An 18430-nucleotide genomic window follows, 5' to 3' on the forward strand; every position below is an offset into this window, starting at 1 on the left:
CGCCGCGCGGTGGGAGGAGCCGCTTGCCCCACACGGCTCCAGCTATGACGCCTAATAGTCAGAGGCAGGGCGGAGCTTCCTCCGCGGGGGGGGGGGAGTTCGCCATAGCTGCCAAGTTATCCCTTTTTTACAGGGATTTTCCCTTATGCTGAATAGGCTTCCTCGCGAGAAAAGCGAAAACTTGGCAGCTATGGAGTTCGCGCGGTTCGCCCCTTTCGCGGCGCTGCTCAGCCGCGGGCGCTCTTCTTCTGCGCGGCCGTCGAACTCCCGTGCGATTCTGGTTTTGCTGAGAGGGGGACTAAAGGGCCAGACCCGCGGGAGCTTCCCTGATCCGCAGAAGAATAGGGTCTTCGGTCGATAGAGCATATGGCTCTTAATCTCAGGGTTGCGGGTTCAAGCCCCACGTTGGGCAAAAAAAGATCCCCGCGTTGCAGGGGGATGGACTGGATGACCCTCGCTGTACCTTCCAACTCTACCGTTCTATTCTGTGATTCAAACAGAGGAGCTCCGGAGCCCAGGGCTGCGTTAAAACGCGGGTGCTATTTCCCAGATCATGCTTCCAGGCGGGCTGTGCTGGGAGGTGCTTTCTGTTCATGCTCAGAGGAACTGTCGTCGTGTGACTCAGGGCAGAAAGCAGATTCGCTTTTAATTCAACGGGGTGTGTTAACCTCCAGATAAGCATCTGCTCCATTCTATGCAGGTCCCCACCCACTCATCCGTCGCCCGACTTAATTCAATAGGGTAGCTATCATTGCCGCAGCGATGTACTGCCCCAGCCACGCGTTAACAGTAGCGCCATCCCAAACGTGTCTGCAGTATTAAATCCCACTGTGTTCAATGGGACTTACCCCTTTGTGCATGTGTCTGGGATTGCAGTTCTAGAAGCGCTTTCTTGGGAGTAAGTAAGCCCCATTGAACACTCTAGAATAGATCTACTACTCTGAGCAAGCATGCATAGGATTGCGCTGCTAGGAGCAACTGTATACTAAATGGGAGTGAATAGAGATGAGTTATTATGTGCTCATTAAATATAGTTGTGTCTCTGAGCAGGCATTTCAAGCACATGCCTTCCCCGAAGACCCCTGAGAACTTGTTGGTTTAGGGGTGCTGGAGATGGTAGCTCTGGGAGGGTTCTTCAGGGGAAGATGTGCTCTAAACATGCACTGGATGTTATTTATGTGTGTGTAACTGGAGAAGTTTGCTGCTGACTTATTACCAAAGGTGGTGAATACTAAATGTCAGTAACTTTTCCATTAATTTCATTTTAGCAACGATGTATTTCATTTTTACACATGTCACCCGTAGTGGGCATTAAATTGTGGTGGTTTCCCAGAAGGACACTTTAGCAAACTCTTTAAGGCTGGGGTAGAATGAATTACTGTACTCTAAATTCCACACATTATCCCTTTTACTGCTGTTTTCTTGAGAATGCTCGGCCCAGTATATTTCTGCTGAAATTTCCTGTCAAAGGTATGGGATCCCTGGCAATCATTTCTCACTGATCACACTTGTCCTTGCATGGAAAGTGGTTTTGTTCAACATTATTATATAGGATTTTAATTAATTCAAAAACTTCCTCCTTTCAAAATGGATCATTTTTGGTTGCCAGTGAATCAGTGAGTATTTTTTCCATAGTACTAGTTACAGGTAGGTAGCCGTGTTGGTCTGATGCAGTCAAAACAAAATTTAAAAAATCCTTCCAGTAGCACCTTAGAGACCAACTAAGTTTGTCATAGGTATGAGCTTTCGTGTGCATGCATGTGTATCTGAAGAAGTGTGTATCTGAAGAAGTGTGCATGCACACGAAAGCTCATACCTATGACAAACTTAGTTGGTCTCTAAGGTGCTACTGGAAGGATTTTTTTCCCCCATGTTCAGCTTTTCAGGTTAGTTCAGCTAGCATTTTCGTTGCCTAAGCTTTTACGATGATAAAAGCATTCCATTCACGAAGGTGAAGTCATCCAAATAAAGATGATCTCATTCAGATTTTTATCGTATGTCCACAGATACAATTCTAAATGCCAGCCTTTTTTGTTGTTGCTGTTGCTTATGCTGGGCAACATTGTAAAGCATTACTATGCAGTTACCTCCTACAAGGGAATCCAGCCAGCATAAGTAGAACAAATTCTCCAAACCATAGAAGTCAGCAACAAAAAGATAAAAACTCAGTTTAATGCATAGATCAGGCAAAGGGTGTAAAAACACAAATGCAAGGAAAAACAACAGCAGCAAAATGTTATATGGCCACAGTAGAAACAAAATAGAACAAATTATGACCTCCATAACCAGCATCATGGTGCCCACAAACAAATGAGCATTAAACCACACAATCTGGCACATATTTGCAAATTTTTAGCATGCTAATAAAGGTGGTAAAACTAACTCAGGCAAAACCTGAAGTATTTTGATTATCTGTGTATGTTCCTACTATTGAAACTATATTTTTGAAGTGTCAGGAACCAATGATAATTTGCAAGCTAATGTTTCTGAATGTTATATGTTCATACTTTATTTTCAACTGGTTCAAACTCTAGTATCCCATTTTTCATTTCACCATACTTAACCATTTCCCACTGCCTATCAATAAATTATCATGACAGAAAACCTGGCACACCTCTTTGACACATAACTCGAAGTGAAAATGCTACTATGTGTATATCCATCACCCTTGCATAGAAAATCTTGACTCTGGCTTGTATCCAAATAAACCCTACTCATTGTAGACACACTGAAATTGAAATTAAGGGGCCTGATTCAGTCATATCAATTAATTTAATGAGTCAACTCAGAGTAGGGCTATTTGGAAACAACCCTCTAAGACAGAGGGTTGTTTATCCCTCATCTAAGTAGAATACTAATTCCATAAGAATTGCAACTTTGAAAAGAATTGAAATGTAATATTAAATAATCTAAAAGGAATTGGAAAAAGAAAAACAACTTTTGCAATAAGAAAAATGAATAGCTTCATTATAAAATTAAGCACCTGGTTGGAGCAGAGTGATGAGCTCTTTGCCGCTTATCCATCTAGAAAATTGGAAATATGATCCATTTTGCAGGGGTCTTTTGAAAATTTGCAGAACAAAAATGGTAAAGCATGTGTTACCACAAATTTTGAATAATAATGCTCCCAAGATGGAGGATTTTTAAAAATAATAATAATTGTGAGTGGCTAAACAATCTAGTAATATATCTTAATTCCTATATTGCCAAGGTAAAAAAGCAACAACTTTGCCTTTCAGAACTCCACTGAGATCTTGTATGACCTTTATTTAGCTAACAATATTTTAATATCAAACTAGGAAAGCCTCATTTTGCTTTCTAGACATCTGTTATCATTGAGATCCAAATTAGTTTAAGTAACTATAAATGATTTTTCTTATTTAAATTTGATCTAACAGAAAAGCAAAATTGGCCCATTCAGTGAAACAAATAAGAACCATCAATTTCAAATGTGTCAGGCTAGTATTTCTTACCACTGTAATAAAATTTGAGTAAGTTTAAGCCTGTACATGGTGAGAAACTCTTGGGTTTTCCTTCCTGGCATTTTAAATTCAGTTTTTTTATTATATAATAGCCAAAATCTCATTAGTAATTGGGCCTATAGTGATTTTATTCCATGCAATAATCATAGTTTGGCTATTGGTTTATAAATGATGACATCATTGTTCCCATGATAACTTACACAATAATTAGGCGGAGTTATAAAAAAAAAGTTTACTGCTGGCCATGGGTTATATTGTGGGACTTAGTGGTGGAGGTTTCTTCGTTCATTATGAAATAAGTTATAATGAGAAGTTACTGAGGAAGAGTTCAGCTACAGTTCAGATTAGGTAATGATTTGTATTTTTTTTTAACCCACACAAGAATAAAAATTCTCTTACACTGGTGGTCTGATAACCAAGTCAATATTTCATCAATGAAAAGTGGTTCTCTTGATAGTTGGGGATCTCTGCCCAGTATTTAGACTGTAATCTGCCTTTGAAAGGTAACAATGTTCAGTTACTGAGAGGGGACAGAGTACGGTTTTGAAGCAATCACAAGAGGTAAAGAGAGCTTGGAGTTTGGTGAAGTCAGAATCTGATGCAAGATTTAGTGGCTGTGCTGTCAGCTGCTGGAGTACCTGTTTGCTTTAAATATGCACAACTTGTACATTTTAAAATAAATATTACAAATATACTACCAAGTAGTGTCAACCCTGGAACTTCTTATAACTTTGGGGAACGCAGGTAATTTAGTATTTAATTATTTAATATTTTAAGGAACAGTTTTTCTGATGTAATCTAGATTTTGGCTTTTCCCCCCAAACATTTTGGTAACCAGATAATCTGCAGGAGGTTTGGTGTTTAACTCCAAGTACGGCACCATTCTGAAAACACCATTTGTGGGGCTTTTCTCAAACACCATTGTAGCCTAATGCCATTGTAGTCTAATAGCACACAACCACCCTATTTGAAACTCTGGAGATCTTATTGCATAGGGAAATGGCAGGAGGAGGAGGAGAGCAAAAGTCTCACTTGGGCTTTGTTTTGCACACACCATTACAGTGGTTCCTTGGTTTTAGAACAGCTTAGTTGGAAGTTGGAAGTAGGTGTTTTGGTTTGTGAAGTTTGCCTTGGAAGCTGAATATGTTCCGCTTCCTGTTGAGTGTGTTCCATTTGTAAATTGAGTCCCCCGCTGCTAATCAGAGGCTTCCTGTTGAGTCTGTCGGCTGTTGAGTCCCAAGCACCCACGCAACACAGAGGTGATATTTGGAGCTTTTGTTTTTGCTATTTTTTGTGATTTTGTTTGTGCGGCTCTTTCATTTTTTTGACTGTGACTTGTTCTTTGTTTTATGGGACTGACTTGTTTTTGTGGCTTGTGACTTCGTTTTTGTGACTTGTTTTTGTGACAGAGTTGAACCCAGTTCAGCTACTGATTGACTGATTGATTGATTGTGCGACTGCGGAAATGAATAAAAGCCCCCCATCCAAACAATGACTATCATCAGTGCACGTAAGAAAATAAATAAATTTTAATTTCTACCATCTACAATACTGTCTTATTTATTTTATAGTACAGTACATTGATTATTGCTTTCATTTTATGGATCAGTGGTCTCGTTAGGTAGTAAAATTCATGTTAAATTGCTGTTTTAGGGGTTGTTTAAAAGTCAGGAACGGATTAATCCATTTTGCATTACTTTCTATGGGAAAGCAAGCCTTGGGTTTGTAACGCTTTGGTTTTGGAACAGACTTCCGGAACGGATTAAGTTTGGGAATCAAGGTACCACTGAATAATTTGTGATGCATGTATGAAAGCCATTATGTAAATTCAGCTTCTCTGCCTCCACCTTTTAAAAAGTCTACTATCTCAAGAAGTAAATATTTATGTGTGTGTGTTAGAAAAAGGCTAATATTAGCCCTGAAAGGAGGAGGAATAAAAGAAATGGGACGAGGCATTATTACATAATAATAATAATAATAATAATAATAATAATAATAATAATAATAATTTATTATTTATACCCCACCCATCTGGCTGGGTTTCCCCAGCCACTCTGGGCGGCTTCCAACAGAAGAATAAAATAATCAATTAAAGATTAAAAGCCTCCCTAAACAGGGCTGCCTTCAGATGTCTTCTAAAAATCTGGTAGCTGTTTTTCTCTTTGACATCTGATGGGAGGGCGTTCCACAGGGCGGGCGCCACCACCGAGAAGGCCCTCTGCCTGGTGCCATATGCATTTTTAAGTCAACATGGGCTTAAAGAGACCAACATTATATTTGATGATTTGGCATGTGTATGGTGACGTTAGTTTTCAGCAAAGGAAGAAACAGTGGGATTTCTAATACTGCTTGGGTGTGGCTGACAGAAGCAGGTGTTGCGAGGTTTGTGAAAAATCATGTCCTTTAAAAGTGATTATGCGTATCTCCCAGCAGGGCAGTCAGGTTAATCTGCTGCAGCAAAGCCAACAAAGTCTTGTGGTATTTTAAAGACTTAACAGCTTTACATGTATCTTTATTGGGCCATCCTCATAAAATACATTTGTTGACTGAAAAAAATAGCCTTTGTTAAACAATTATTGCCTCATCTGAGACCAGGAGAACAGACCAGGTATCACTTTAGCTGATAGGAAGAATAAACAGCTCTCTACTACAAAAGCAGTAGCAAGCAACTAATTGGACTGCCCAAAAATAGATTATCAGGAGAACGTTATGTTCCTTCTTTATCTTGGAAGACACACAGTGAGGACATTAACAAAACACTAAACTTCTGCCTCTGAATTCTTCTGATAGTGTATGTCTATAGAAGCCTTTGCAAGAGAACAAAAAAGGGAGACACACACAGAGAGACTATCTAAGTCAGGTGGGGAACCTATGGCCCTGTGTTGTTGAACTCTAGTTCCCATCTCCTCCAGCCAGCATGGCCCAGGGGTCAGGGATGATGGGAGTTGTAGTTTAGCAACTTCTGGAGGGCCACAGGTTTGCCAGCCCCAAGGCTGGCACAAGACTTCAGGTGGTCCTTGGTATGGCACTTCCCATAAAATGACCGGGCTATACTTCAGGGAAAGGCTTCTTTAGTAGCAGGTAACCTGCTTTTTCACTTTTGCAAGCCTCTAGTTACACGAAGCAGCTCTCAAGCTGCAGGATCATTAAAAAAAAAAAAGATCAGGTTCAGAGGCTGGTTCTTAATTGCTGACCCTTCAAAGGGGATAAGTAAAATCTTATTTACTCATTCCTAATCCTTTGTGTCTGAAAACAATTAGAATTAAAGTAAGAGCCAAGTGCACATAAGGACTCACCACATGGATATTGTTGCTCTCCCGCAGCTCAGCCACTCTTTCCACACAGCAAGCCATTCAGAGGACGGATTAGGCAGGAGATTTTGCCTACCTACAGCACCAAAAGAAACTCTCTTTCACTTATGGTCTGGGACAGAATCCTTCCATCTATACTGCACACTGCTGCATGCAAATAGGCTGCAAAGAACCAGACACTAGTGGGAGTGATTTAAAATGTCTTGTGTGGCCTATACTGTACACACTTACCAGAGTCAAGTCTATGGCACTTTTGAGGAGAAACGCACAGGATTTCATTGATAGTGGTCATTTTGTGTGACCACTAGATCTGTGGGTAACAGTATCACAGCTAGGGTACCTGCAAGATATAAATTCCGGTATGCATTGGTCTGGCCCTTATTAGACAATTCCTCACACAGCGCAGAGTTAAACTGTGGAACTCCCTCCCTCAGGAGGCACTGGGTGGCTTTAAAAGAGGATTATACAAATTCATGGAGGTAGGGCTATAAATGGCTACCACCCATGGTGACTATACTCTGCCTCCACAGCTGGAGACAGCAATGCTTCTGAATACCAGTTGCTGCAAACCACAATCTGGTTCCCCACAGGCATCTGGTCAACTGCTGTGAGAACAGAATGCCATACCCTCCAACATTTCTCTAATGAAAATAGGGACGTCCCATTCCAAAATGATAATTTGACTATATATACCCCACGCGTCTTACTGGGTTGCCCCAGCCACTCTAGGCAGCTTCCAACACACATAAAAACATAATAAAACATTAAACATTAAATAAAACCCTTCCTGATACAGGATTGCCTTCAGACAGCTCGGGGGTCGGATAACTCCATACCCTCCAACATTTCTCCAATGAAAATAGGGACATCCTAAGGAAAAGTGGGATATTCTGGGTTCGAATCAGAAGCCGGGACGGCTTCTCTAAATTAGGGGTGTCCTTGGAAAATAGGGGCACTTGGAGGGTCTGGAATGCTAAATTAGATGAATCATTGGCCTGATCCAGCAAGCTCTTCTTATGATATTCTTTTCTTCTAGAAGGCATAAGATTATTCTTAAGATGTTTATCATAGAATACATCTTTTTAAGCCTCTCAGGATCTCTCGCTATTTCTGTTCAGCAACCATATCTCTCAAACACATTGCCCCCACCCCCCAAAACTGTGGTTTGCCATTTCATGAGGGCTTTGAACTCTTGTAATCTAGCATTGCAGCATACATCACCCTAATCTAAAATACACAAACACTTGCAGTGAGACTGTCTCAGCTATTACATGAGGATGGAACAGTGGGGTGTTCACACCAGATCACGGCTAGTACAGGTACCACATTAACGAGAAATGTGTTTGCTTCAGTGTTCACTAGCTGATAAATTAAGGCCTAGATCCAGCCCCTCTCCAAGTTCTCTCTCTCACCCTCTGCGTAGCTCCTACCTAATCCCATGCCCCCATTATGTACATCAGCCACTTCTTCCTCCTAAGCAGAGACAAAGGCAGAATGCACTTAAATCCTTTCTCCTACCACTGCAGGAACAGAGAAAGGCATCTCTTTACCCAAAAGGCTATTTCCCCAGTCCACAAACGTATGAGATGAGCAAACCAAAATAGCTTCCCAGTTGCCACAAGGCTTATTGTTTTTTGTTCAGCCAAAAACTCTTTTGCTCATGCCAAGACATAAGAAAATGGCAGTGAGGCACTGAAGTAAATGAAGTTCGTGCCTCTGTTTCTGTTCACAATGGGGGGAAAGAGGGTTAAAGAGCTTTTTTGCCTATGTCTCAGCTCATACATATGGGCCAACATTGCTGGCTAGTCTACCCTTATTCAGCTAAAAAATATAGCCCTCGTTAAAAATTAGTTGGCCTGCAGCCCCTAAAAAGAAAAAAAAATCAAGAGAGACTATTTCATTCCCCTTTCCTATAATTTTGGCCACACACTTGCAAGACACAGATGACACTGTGAACCTTAGTGCAAATAAGCTAAAAACAGTGAGGGAGAGCCAAGAGGAAAGACTTATGGAACTTTTAAAAGAATCTCGCTTTATATGAATCATAAGTGTCTCAGAAAGCAACGTATTTTTTAAAAATGTAATGAGGTCAATTCCAGGAAGACAGCATAGCCAAACAATGGTGTCATATGACCACCTTATGACTTACAGTCTGTGTAAGTGACCGTGGAAATTTTGGTGGGAATACTTGGTCACATTCTCCTGAAGCAAACATTTCACACATCTGGGCTATTCTTAAACATAAAAGACCCATTTCACTTTTTTTCCCTTCATAGTTCTGGCACATCACCTCTTAAACATTTTAGACATGTTTTTTATTTGATGAAGACCAAAAAGCAAATGAATACGAATGACTGCTTCCATATCCCAGCTCTCTAGGCATTAAATGTGGAAGAAGCAGAGACAAAAGCCCTTGCCAGGTATGTGTGCCACATACAAGGGTGCCTGGCCAATTTGAGCATCACAGGCTCTGCACAGCAGTTGCTAAAATCTGTTTCCCTGTGGCAGGTCTGGCATTTAAAGCCCTGTTACACCTCTGTAACATCAGTCCCCAAGAATTTGAAAATGCCCTTCTCATGTGTTAGCCTAATACGCACATGGACCAATGTCACTCACACCATTAAGTGTGACCCTGGGGAGAAGCTGTTTGGAAGCCATCCCAATAAGGCCTGCAGCATTTTAATGGGCCAACTTATGAGTGTTCCTATGTGGAGTTACTTAAAGCATGGGAGGGAGAGTATTATGAGATACAGGAACCGCAAAGCTTTTCAGACATTCCAAACCTGTCTCCTCCTGTCAAAGTAACTCCAGTGTCTTAAAAAAAAAAGTGTGGCAAATAGGCAAGTATGGAGCGTGATGGTTTGGAAACCATAGATTAGCTTCTACACAATTCTACAAGGGACAAGAAGACCATTCAGGGTGAGAATGGGCAACCTTGAAAAGCCGGAGTTTAGTTTAAATGCGAGCTTTGTTATTCATCATCTCTTTCCTGTTTATGTACATATTATGAACAAACAGACAAACTCTATACCATGATCTCTCAGTGGGTTTTGAAAGGCTTTTCGAGTCTCCAAGCTCCCCACTCCTACTGTGAGAACTAGGCTCTTTTCTAAATCTTCAGTTGTTCCACACTCTTGCCCTGTTTCCTGTGTGTGGGGAGACTTGCACAACCATATTCTGCCAACACAGAAGTTTACTTAAGCACAAAGACTCTTACTGGATCTCACACACACACACACAGCCTATTGGTAAGCAAAACCTTCTACATAAATTCTCTTGAATACAGTACTCCAATAACAAATCGTTTTTCTTCAGAATCTGGCCGTCCAGTCTACAGTCCCTGGTGTTCATTCATAAATAAGGCCATAAATTTAATTCATACCCACTGTGGAGAGACTTTCCTTTTGTCTCCAAAGCATATGTTGTTTTCTTGCATGCTATATGGTGTTCTAAAGCCTAGTTCTTACAGAGGTGAGTCTGGTGAACCAATTTTTAGTGGAAATGAAAAGCTAAGGGACAGAATAGGGTAGGCAGATGGTTGGAGTAGGTGGGGAAGAGAGATATGGTTGTGCTGGCAGCCAGAGATGAAGCACCTGGGGGCCAAATCAAGCCACCAGACCTGTCACTAAAAGGCAATAACTTATATGGTAGCCTCTAAGTACTACTTAAAATTCATCAGAGATAAGCACTGTAACATAAAAATGGAGGCAGATGGGAACTACCCTAGGTAGCAATGCAAAAATGAAATGCAAGGGCAAGCTCTCAAGGGTTTTAATGTTTAAATAAATTATTAAATATCAAAAGTGCCAAGCAAAGAACCCAGAAGTCCCTGTTTAGGCCATTCTGACGTCAGCAGGATTATATCCGTGTTTAAAGTTAATCACATACTCTACCACCAGGCTTAATCAGGGCCTTTATTTGCTGTCCTAGCCACCAGACCAGAGCAGTTAAACCTATGTAAATAACAAAAAAATATGAAAAATAAAAACAGAGCCAATTAGATTCATTAAAATGTGAATTTATTACACAGTAAAATGAAAAAAAATCATTTTTCACGTCCACATGTGCCAGTGACTGTAAAATTTTATGATTTCAGTTCAACAAGTTAAAAGAGAAAAATCATATGCAGACTGTTCATTAGAGGAGCAAATATTTTCCCAAACTAAAGATTGAGTTGCTATGACTGGTGTTGGTCATATTAATTATTTCCATATATTCCAATGGTTTCCAAGTATTGAACATTTTATGTTTCATCCAAAACCTCAGACACAGCTACTACTCGTGTTCTAAAAGTTGCCACCCCAGCCAGAACACTGCAATAAATCCAGGCAAGTTAAATGGCCAAATCATATTATATGACCTGTAAGTAACCAAAGTTTTGGAACAGTCGTCCAAGATGTTGTTGATCCATCTTAAATCTTTAATGTATACAAAAAGTGCAACTGAATTATTACTTTGTTGGTCTTAATTCTGCACATGTTACTGATTATAGTGAAGAGTCTGACCAACTTTAGAATTCGTAAACTTGGCGCTTCTATAATCTCACAGGTCCATGACAGCAAGAGCAATTTCTTAGAAAATTGACCGATTCAATTCAATTCTGCAATTTAATTCTGCGTCAGTGCTTTTTCTTCTTTTCTGTTTAAACGTTGAGTTTAATTTATTTTTGGTGATTGTTGATTTTTCTATTTAAAAAAAGCTATTTGATTTAAAAAACAGCTGAGATTGTCTCATGTCAAACTGTGGAGAGGGATGATTCAAAACAAGGACTAAAATGTCCTTCATAAATACATAATCAGAAACCAAGAAAACATACTAAACTGTGTAATTGGAACCATTTTATAATCATAACCATACTTTATGTGTTTAGTTTTGATCGTTTACTGCTGTTGATATTACAGCAACATAAATCAGTAACATGATCAAAAATAATGATGATGATAATTCAGGGAACTTGCAGAACTTCTGATCTTCATAATATCAACAAGAGTGAGAGGAATCAAGCCACATCTTCAAGCTTGGAGTTCACTTCCTTAGATTCTACTTTTGAAACCTGTAAATCAGAAGTTCAAGCAACCATTTAATCTTTCATCAAGATCCAGGCAGGAAAAAACTCCAGTTAAGAGCTGAAGTCTATGTTATGCACAAATAACTGCATCAACTCCCCAACCCTTGTGGCCTTTTCTTCCAAGAAAAAGTAGAACAGAATCAGCAGGTGGGCTTCTTAGCCCTTCCAGTCCATGACTTCTCTACATTGTCTCCTGAAAGCTTGTCACCTAACACACTTTGCTTGGAAGACAAACATACTTCAACCTTCAGTTTAAAGCAGGGAACCTGGAATATCTCCCAACAAACAGATCTGCTTGTGGGAAAAATATCACACCCAGTTTTCCAAGCAGCAGGGGAACAATTTGAGAAGCACAGAAATGACTTTGTGAGTCAATGGACCCAGTATGCCATTCCAAATGGCAGACTGGGGTGCTTCCTTGTGAGCAGAACTACTGGTAGAGAAGGCAAGCAAGCACCCCAGGCTGTTTGCTGTAACAGGCTGTGGCAATTCCTTTTGTGTGAAAATAGCTTAACTCATATCGCACAAGCTCTGCCCTGTCTGTTCTCACCAAGGGACACTAAACACCATATAACACCGGTCCTGAAAGACCTACATTGGCTCCCAGTATGTTTCTGAGCACAATTCAAAGTGTTGGTGCTGACCTTTAAAGCCCTAAACGGCCTTAACCCTGTATACTTGGAAGGAGCATCTCCACCCCCATCGTTCAGCCCGGACATTGAGGTCCAGCTCCAAGGGCCTTCTGGCAGTTCCCTCCCTGCAAGAAGTGAGGTTACAGGGAACCAGACAGAGGGCCTTCTCGGTAGTGGTGCTCGCCCTGTGGAACGCCCTCCCATCAGATGTAAAGGAAATGAGAACAACTACCTGACTTTTAGAAGACATCTGAAGGCAGCCCTGTTTAGGGAAGTTTTTAATGTTTGATGTTTTATGGTGTTTTTAATATTCTTTTGGGAGCTGCCCAGAGTGGCTGGGGAAAAGCACCCAGGTGGGCAGGGTATAAATAATTGTTGTTATTATTATTGTTGTTGTTGTTGTTAAACACCTTTCTCCTCCCCAACTGCCATAATGTTCACTATACATGCCCCCTCATCATGATGAGCATGTTCCCAACGAGCCACAGTTTCCGCACTAAAAGGTACTTCCTTTCAACATTTCATAGGGCTGTAGTGGCGACACATACTGGTGCTCATAGTGGTAGGAAATGGACTAGCATTCAGGATCTGAGCAGCTGAAATTGAAATTGCGTCTCCCTCTCTCCTGCCCAGCACAGTTACATCCCTTAAAGCAGGCATCCCCAAATTCGGCCCTCCAGATGTTTTGGACTACAATTCCCATCATGCCTGACCACTGGTCCTGTTAGCTAGGGATCATGGGAGTTGTAGGCCAAAACATCTGGAGGGCCACAGTTTGGGGATGCCTGCCTTAAAGTCCCTCCATGGCTCTGATGGGAAGAGAGCAGAGCAGTCCTTCTACTCCCAAGGACCATGAGAGAGGCCTAGAAATGGCTTGGTGTGAAAACGTGCACCTCACTCACACCAACAATTCAACTCCGTGCCAGTTGCGGCCTTAGAAGGGACACTGGCAGGGAAGTAGCCGGGAGTGAAAAGGGAAATACCAAGAGTTGCAGGGGTCTGCAAATGCATGGAATGTGGCTTTAGCTTTAGCCCCAGAAACTAGCTGAGTGAGTGAGTGTGGCAGGGAATATGAAGAGGGATACTGGGCCTGCAACACAAATCATTCTGGTGTTCTGTCATGGATGCTTTAGCTGAGATTTTTGCATTGCAGGGGGCTGGACTAATGACCCTTGGGATCCCTTCCTACTCTACAATTCTAGCCTCCTGAATACATGAGATATTAGGAATGTCATCCTTCCTGACAATTCAAACTGCTTAAGTTAAGCAATCCGGCTGCCAGCATAACACTTGTGTGCAGTCCAAGCTCCACATAAGGCTGCAAGACCTGGCAATATTGCCTAGGCATCTGGCAAAGGCTAATGACTACACCAATATACCGGGTAATTAGATACTTAAGCCCCGATTAATCATGCCCATAAATTATTACAGGCACAGAAAGATTTTAAAAATATGACCCTGCAATAACATCCAAACGAGCTCTAATTGAAGCTAGTAAGGTTTTCTACCCCTTTTGACTTCAATGAGACTGGGTCAGGTCTATGTTGTGGAAAAAATGATGGAAAAACAATACAACGCTTTAAAAAAAGAGAAAAGAAGCAGGGACCACATGGCATCTTTTATCTTGCGTTTCCAGGAAGTCAGATACTATTACAGCATGTCTGGCATTTCAGGGAGGTGGGAACTAGCATTTTATTGCATGCATAAACATACTATTAAAGGCAACCAAGGTGTAAAAATCTTTGGCAGGGAAAATGTGAAGGTGTTAACATTCCTCTGTCCAGCAAAAGAAAATACATTAAAATAATGTTACGGCTGTGACTGAAGACCACAAGCAAGTCATAATTATGATGCCTGCTTGATCTTTTCCATACCTTCCAGTACCTTGTCTTGGAACAGAACCATATCCAGGTCTAAAACTCCACAGATCAGGCTGAATGCTGCTACGAACCTAATGAACCTTGCTTTGGGCAAGAAAGCCAGTTCAAGCCCCACAAAAGCTTATTATTATTATTATTTTTTAAATCAATGCCATGGCTGGGGTAAGCTCACATTTATCCAGGTGTGAGTAATAGTATTGCAAAAGACAGAGGCAAAGAGGGAACATGGCCTTGAATGGCCACCACATTCATGACAGGTAAATTCAGGAGGGAGCCTAAGCTTTGCAAGACACATGTCTTCTCCCCACTCGTGTACCCAAAATTGAAGCCCACATTCTGCCTGTATTGGAGGGGATGGACAATGGCTCAGAACCTTCCTCACCCAATGGTCCCCGCAAAAGAAAAGCAAGTTAGGAAATGGGTTTGGGACCCCTTAAAAGAGGTAGTTTTGACATCCACAAATATCAACCTTTGCTCCGAAAGCTAGATGGTTGTAAACAAATCCCATTACTAGTGTAGGCTTGAACAGGACTGAGGAATCTGGACTACAACCCACACCCACACCCTTTATCCCTGGCCACACTGTCTGGGGCTGATGGGAGCTGGAGGGCCACATGTTTTCCACCTCTGAGCTAAACTGTTGTGCATGGACCCAATAAACCCAGATTCCAATCCCTGCTTGGCTATGAAGTTTGATGGCAACCTCTGCCATGCTGACCAACCTAAAGAGGAAGGGTGCCTATAGATGCACAAAAGAATAGCTCATACATTAAATGAACTTCTGCATGCTTATAAAGGTCTCCATAACACTTAACTACTTTAATATTTTGACATCCATTTCTATAGAATATTTTAGCTCCTTGTAATGGCCATTGTTTTCTCTCTACTGGAGATGTACATTACTAACCACACTTCCATTATACATATACTGAGCATATTATGCATCATCATGAAGTCAACTCCCATCATCCTTAGCTATGGACTAGGCCTAGGGGGTAATGGAAGTTGCAGTTCAGCGACATCTGGAGGGTCAATTGTTCCCCGGACTCGGGCTGTGATGTTAAAATAAAGAACAGGCTCCCACTTACCTGTTCATCTATGCACCTGAATTGCCAGGACCAGGCGGTATTATAAAGAAAGGGCCTCAGATCAAATCGGTTGTCATCAGGGCCATAGTCTGCAGCATGGTAGGATGGGGTGAGAATTGTCATTTTGTGTCGATTGATAGAATACATTCGGAAGAAATGCTTAACCTTGGACGCCACCTGGTGTACAACACACAGAATTTCAGGATAAAACAACCTGAAGGTGCTTCACAACCACAATCAGAATCCCAGATGAGAAAAGGGCTCTTAAAAGACGCATCTTTTTAGTATAGCATACAAGAGAATGAGAGTACATATCAGAATACATCTCAGAACGTACTGATACCAAGCTTCCTCAATGCTGACTTGGCAAGATGTCTGAATTACGCCACTGCATCTCTCAGGGTTGAATTGATATCTCACCTAATATATTCTTGGTCAAATTTTAACAATCTATAAAGTTCTTAAGCCTCAGTATCTGAGTTGAAGAACTTGCCAAAGACGTGTGCATAAAAAATGAACTCTTTCCAAAATGGTGGCCAAATTCTGTCTGGCACACAGAAAAAGAGAAAGTCTCCAACTCACTCCCAAATTCCCATAATGCACCAATCTCGGGCCAATTAATTTATAAAATTGTCTTCCTCCAAATCCTCATCAACCTCCTTTCTTCTGAATATATATATCACTCAAATAGGGATGGACACATCAGTCTATTTCCCGCCTGTGTCAATTTCACATATATATTTATAAATCAGTTCTATTCTGTTTCCATAATGATCTGCTATTAAAAAATTTTTTTACAAGGAATGTATTTAAATATGCAATAAAATGCAACTGTAAATATGTATTTTATCTCAACATACACATTTCAAAATACATTACATCATAAAATATGCATTTTTAAATGCATTGTGGTATGTTTGAGCTTAGAACAGTATCAAAAAATTTCGAGAAATGCAACATCTGAAGGATAATTATATTCTAATCAATGTATTAGTCTGGAAGGTGAGAATTAGTTCCTGCATTTGCTTAAAAATGCAGACCAAGTCCTTCTGCCATTAAGCTTTTCCTGCAGCTATCAATTTCATTGCTGCAGCCTTTGAACACCATGCCCAACATTAGCACCCTGCCTGCAAAATATCATGCCACTCATCTCCGCAGCATCCGAACTCCCAAATCTCATGCCCCACTATGTCTGTGTTTGCGCCATGGGGCAAGGGTTCTCTTTACCTCTCTTGGAGTGCAAATCTCTTTCCACATTGTGATTAGCTTGCAAAACATAGTGTACGGTCCGGACTTGGCTATTTTCCTTAGTTTGCCATATACAGAGAGTTCAGCATATGTCATCCCCATGTCTTTCTGAAATCACATAGATTAAGATAAAAACCATGAATTCCTAAGGAGCCACCATCAACCAAATCAGACCCATGGTACATGTAGCCCAGTTATCATCTGTTCTGAGGCTCGGAAAAGAGACCTTTCTTTATACACAGCAGAAGAAAAAGCAATTTGAATGCTCCTTCACATACAGAAGCAACTCTTTTCAATTAAAAAAAAATAGCAAAGCAGAAAGAATTATTCCCATCCAGCCAACATTTGGCTTCACTGGATGTCAACAAATTTCACTTTCTCCACTTTCTCCATAGCACGCCTAATTTTCCTGTCATGTCACCTCTTGCTCACCTTTTCTCTAAACTAAAAATCCCCCAATTCTGCAACTTTCCCTCATAGGGGAGTCGCTGCATCCCTTTGATAATTTTGGCTGCTTTTTTCCAAATTTTTTCCAACCCTACAATATCCTTTCTGAGGTGAGGCGACCAGAATTGTACATTTCTGAAGGAGTTGTGCTATAAATTTGTATGATGGCACTGTGATATTGGCAGTTTTCTTTTCAACTCCTTTTCTACTGATCCAGAGCATGGAATTTCCTCTTTTCACAGCTGCCACAAACTAACTCAGGGTGGTCCGAGCTGTCAGACTAAGCCTTCCCGGCTGCGCAGAAGCTTCCCTCACTGACATTATGTCCAATACATGATATTATAATTGAGATGCCTTATTGGTTTGCTGGAGAAATAATTGCAGGAAAAGATGTGATGTTTTCACATTTGCTTTGATTTTTTTGTGCTGCATAAGTCACAAAACCAACACATAATGTAATCAGGAACATTAAACAAACAAAAAACAGCTACACATCAGGCTTCCAAAGGGTTTTTGTAGTCGCTGTCCTTTACCTCATCTAATTGAGTGACCTCTCCTTTTTTCAGGGGCTCCAACTCTGCTGTTGATGGTGCAGACACAACACTGAAAAAGAAGAAGAATCCAGCCAGATTAGTTTTTTGGTCTCCTTTAAAGAATTAGCTCTTCTTGCAAGGGGGAAGCTTATTCACATCAAGGACTCAACTGTGTTCCCCTTTCCCCAGAACAAATATCAAGGGGGGAGATATGACTTTCCAAGGACAGGTTTAAGTGTGAAGTTAAGGAAGATCTTAAATCTTCTGTAAAGACTGTTGGTTTGAAACAAAGTGCTGTGCCTTTCAAAAGTAACCACTAAGTTATAACCCCCTTCAAGTGTAAATAAATAAAGTTCAAGTTTTGTTGTAAAAGTGCCTCAACCTTACTTAGGTCCTCTGAGTTACATAAAAATGTCTGCTGTGGGAATACAAAGAGGGATTTATCCAATAAAACTTATTACCCAGCACCTATTTTAAGTGTGGGTGTCTGTCACATGCACTTCCCACTATTATCTCCTTTGCGGTGTTGTTTTTACTGAATGGCAAGCATACATAAATTGTCAATCAATGTCAAGATGATGGAATACAGTTGGCCTCAGGAAACTGTTTCCCATTGGTCAAGTAAGCTGTCAAATACAATCGTTCTTTAGGGTGAGCAATACTGTTTCTTGCTGGCATTCAAAACCGGATTGAAATTTACATAGTCAAAAGTGCTAACTGGGGTCAGACTTCAATCATACT

General features: G+C 40.8%; 1 protein-coding gene across 1 annotated transcript in view; it reads right to left on the reverse strand.

The window, feature by feature from the left end:
* Nucleotides 1-10783: 10783 nt before the first annotated feature.
* NADSYN1 (NAD synthetase 1) overlaps nt 10784-18430 on the reverse strand; it is a 33254-nt gene continuing 25607 nt past the window's right edge. Inside the window, exons 18-21 of the mRNA XM_035117153.2 lie at nt 17690-17759; nt 16689-16817; nt 15462-15638; nt 10784-11846 (exon numbers count right to left, since the gene is read on the reverse strand). Coding sequence (XP_034973044.1) covers nt 11793-11846; nt 15462-15638; nt 16689-16817; nt 17690-17759 — 430 coding nt within the window. The 3' untranslated portion in view covers nt 10784-11792. The remainder of the gene's footprint in view (nt 11847-15461; nt 15639-16688; nt 16818-17689; nt 17760-18430) is intronic.

The sequence above is a fragment of the Zootoca vivipara genome, chromosome 1 (genome assembly GCF_963506605.1).
Source record: "Zootoca vivipara chromosome 1, rZooViv1.1, whole genome shotgun sequence".
Taxonomy (NCBI): domain Eukaryota; kingdom Metazoa; phylum Chordata; class Lepidosauria; order Squamata; family Lacertidae; genus Zootoca; species Zootoca vivipara.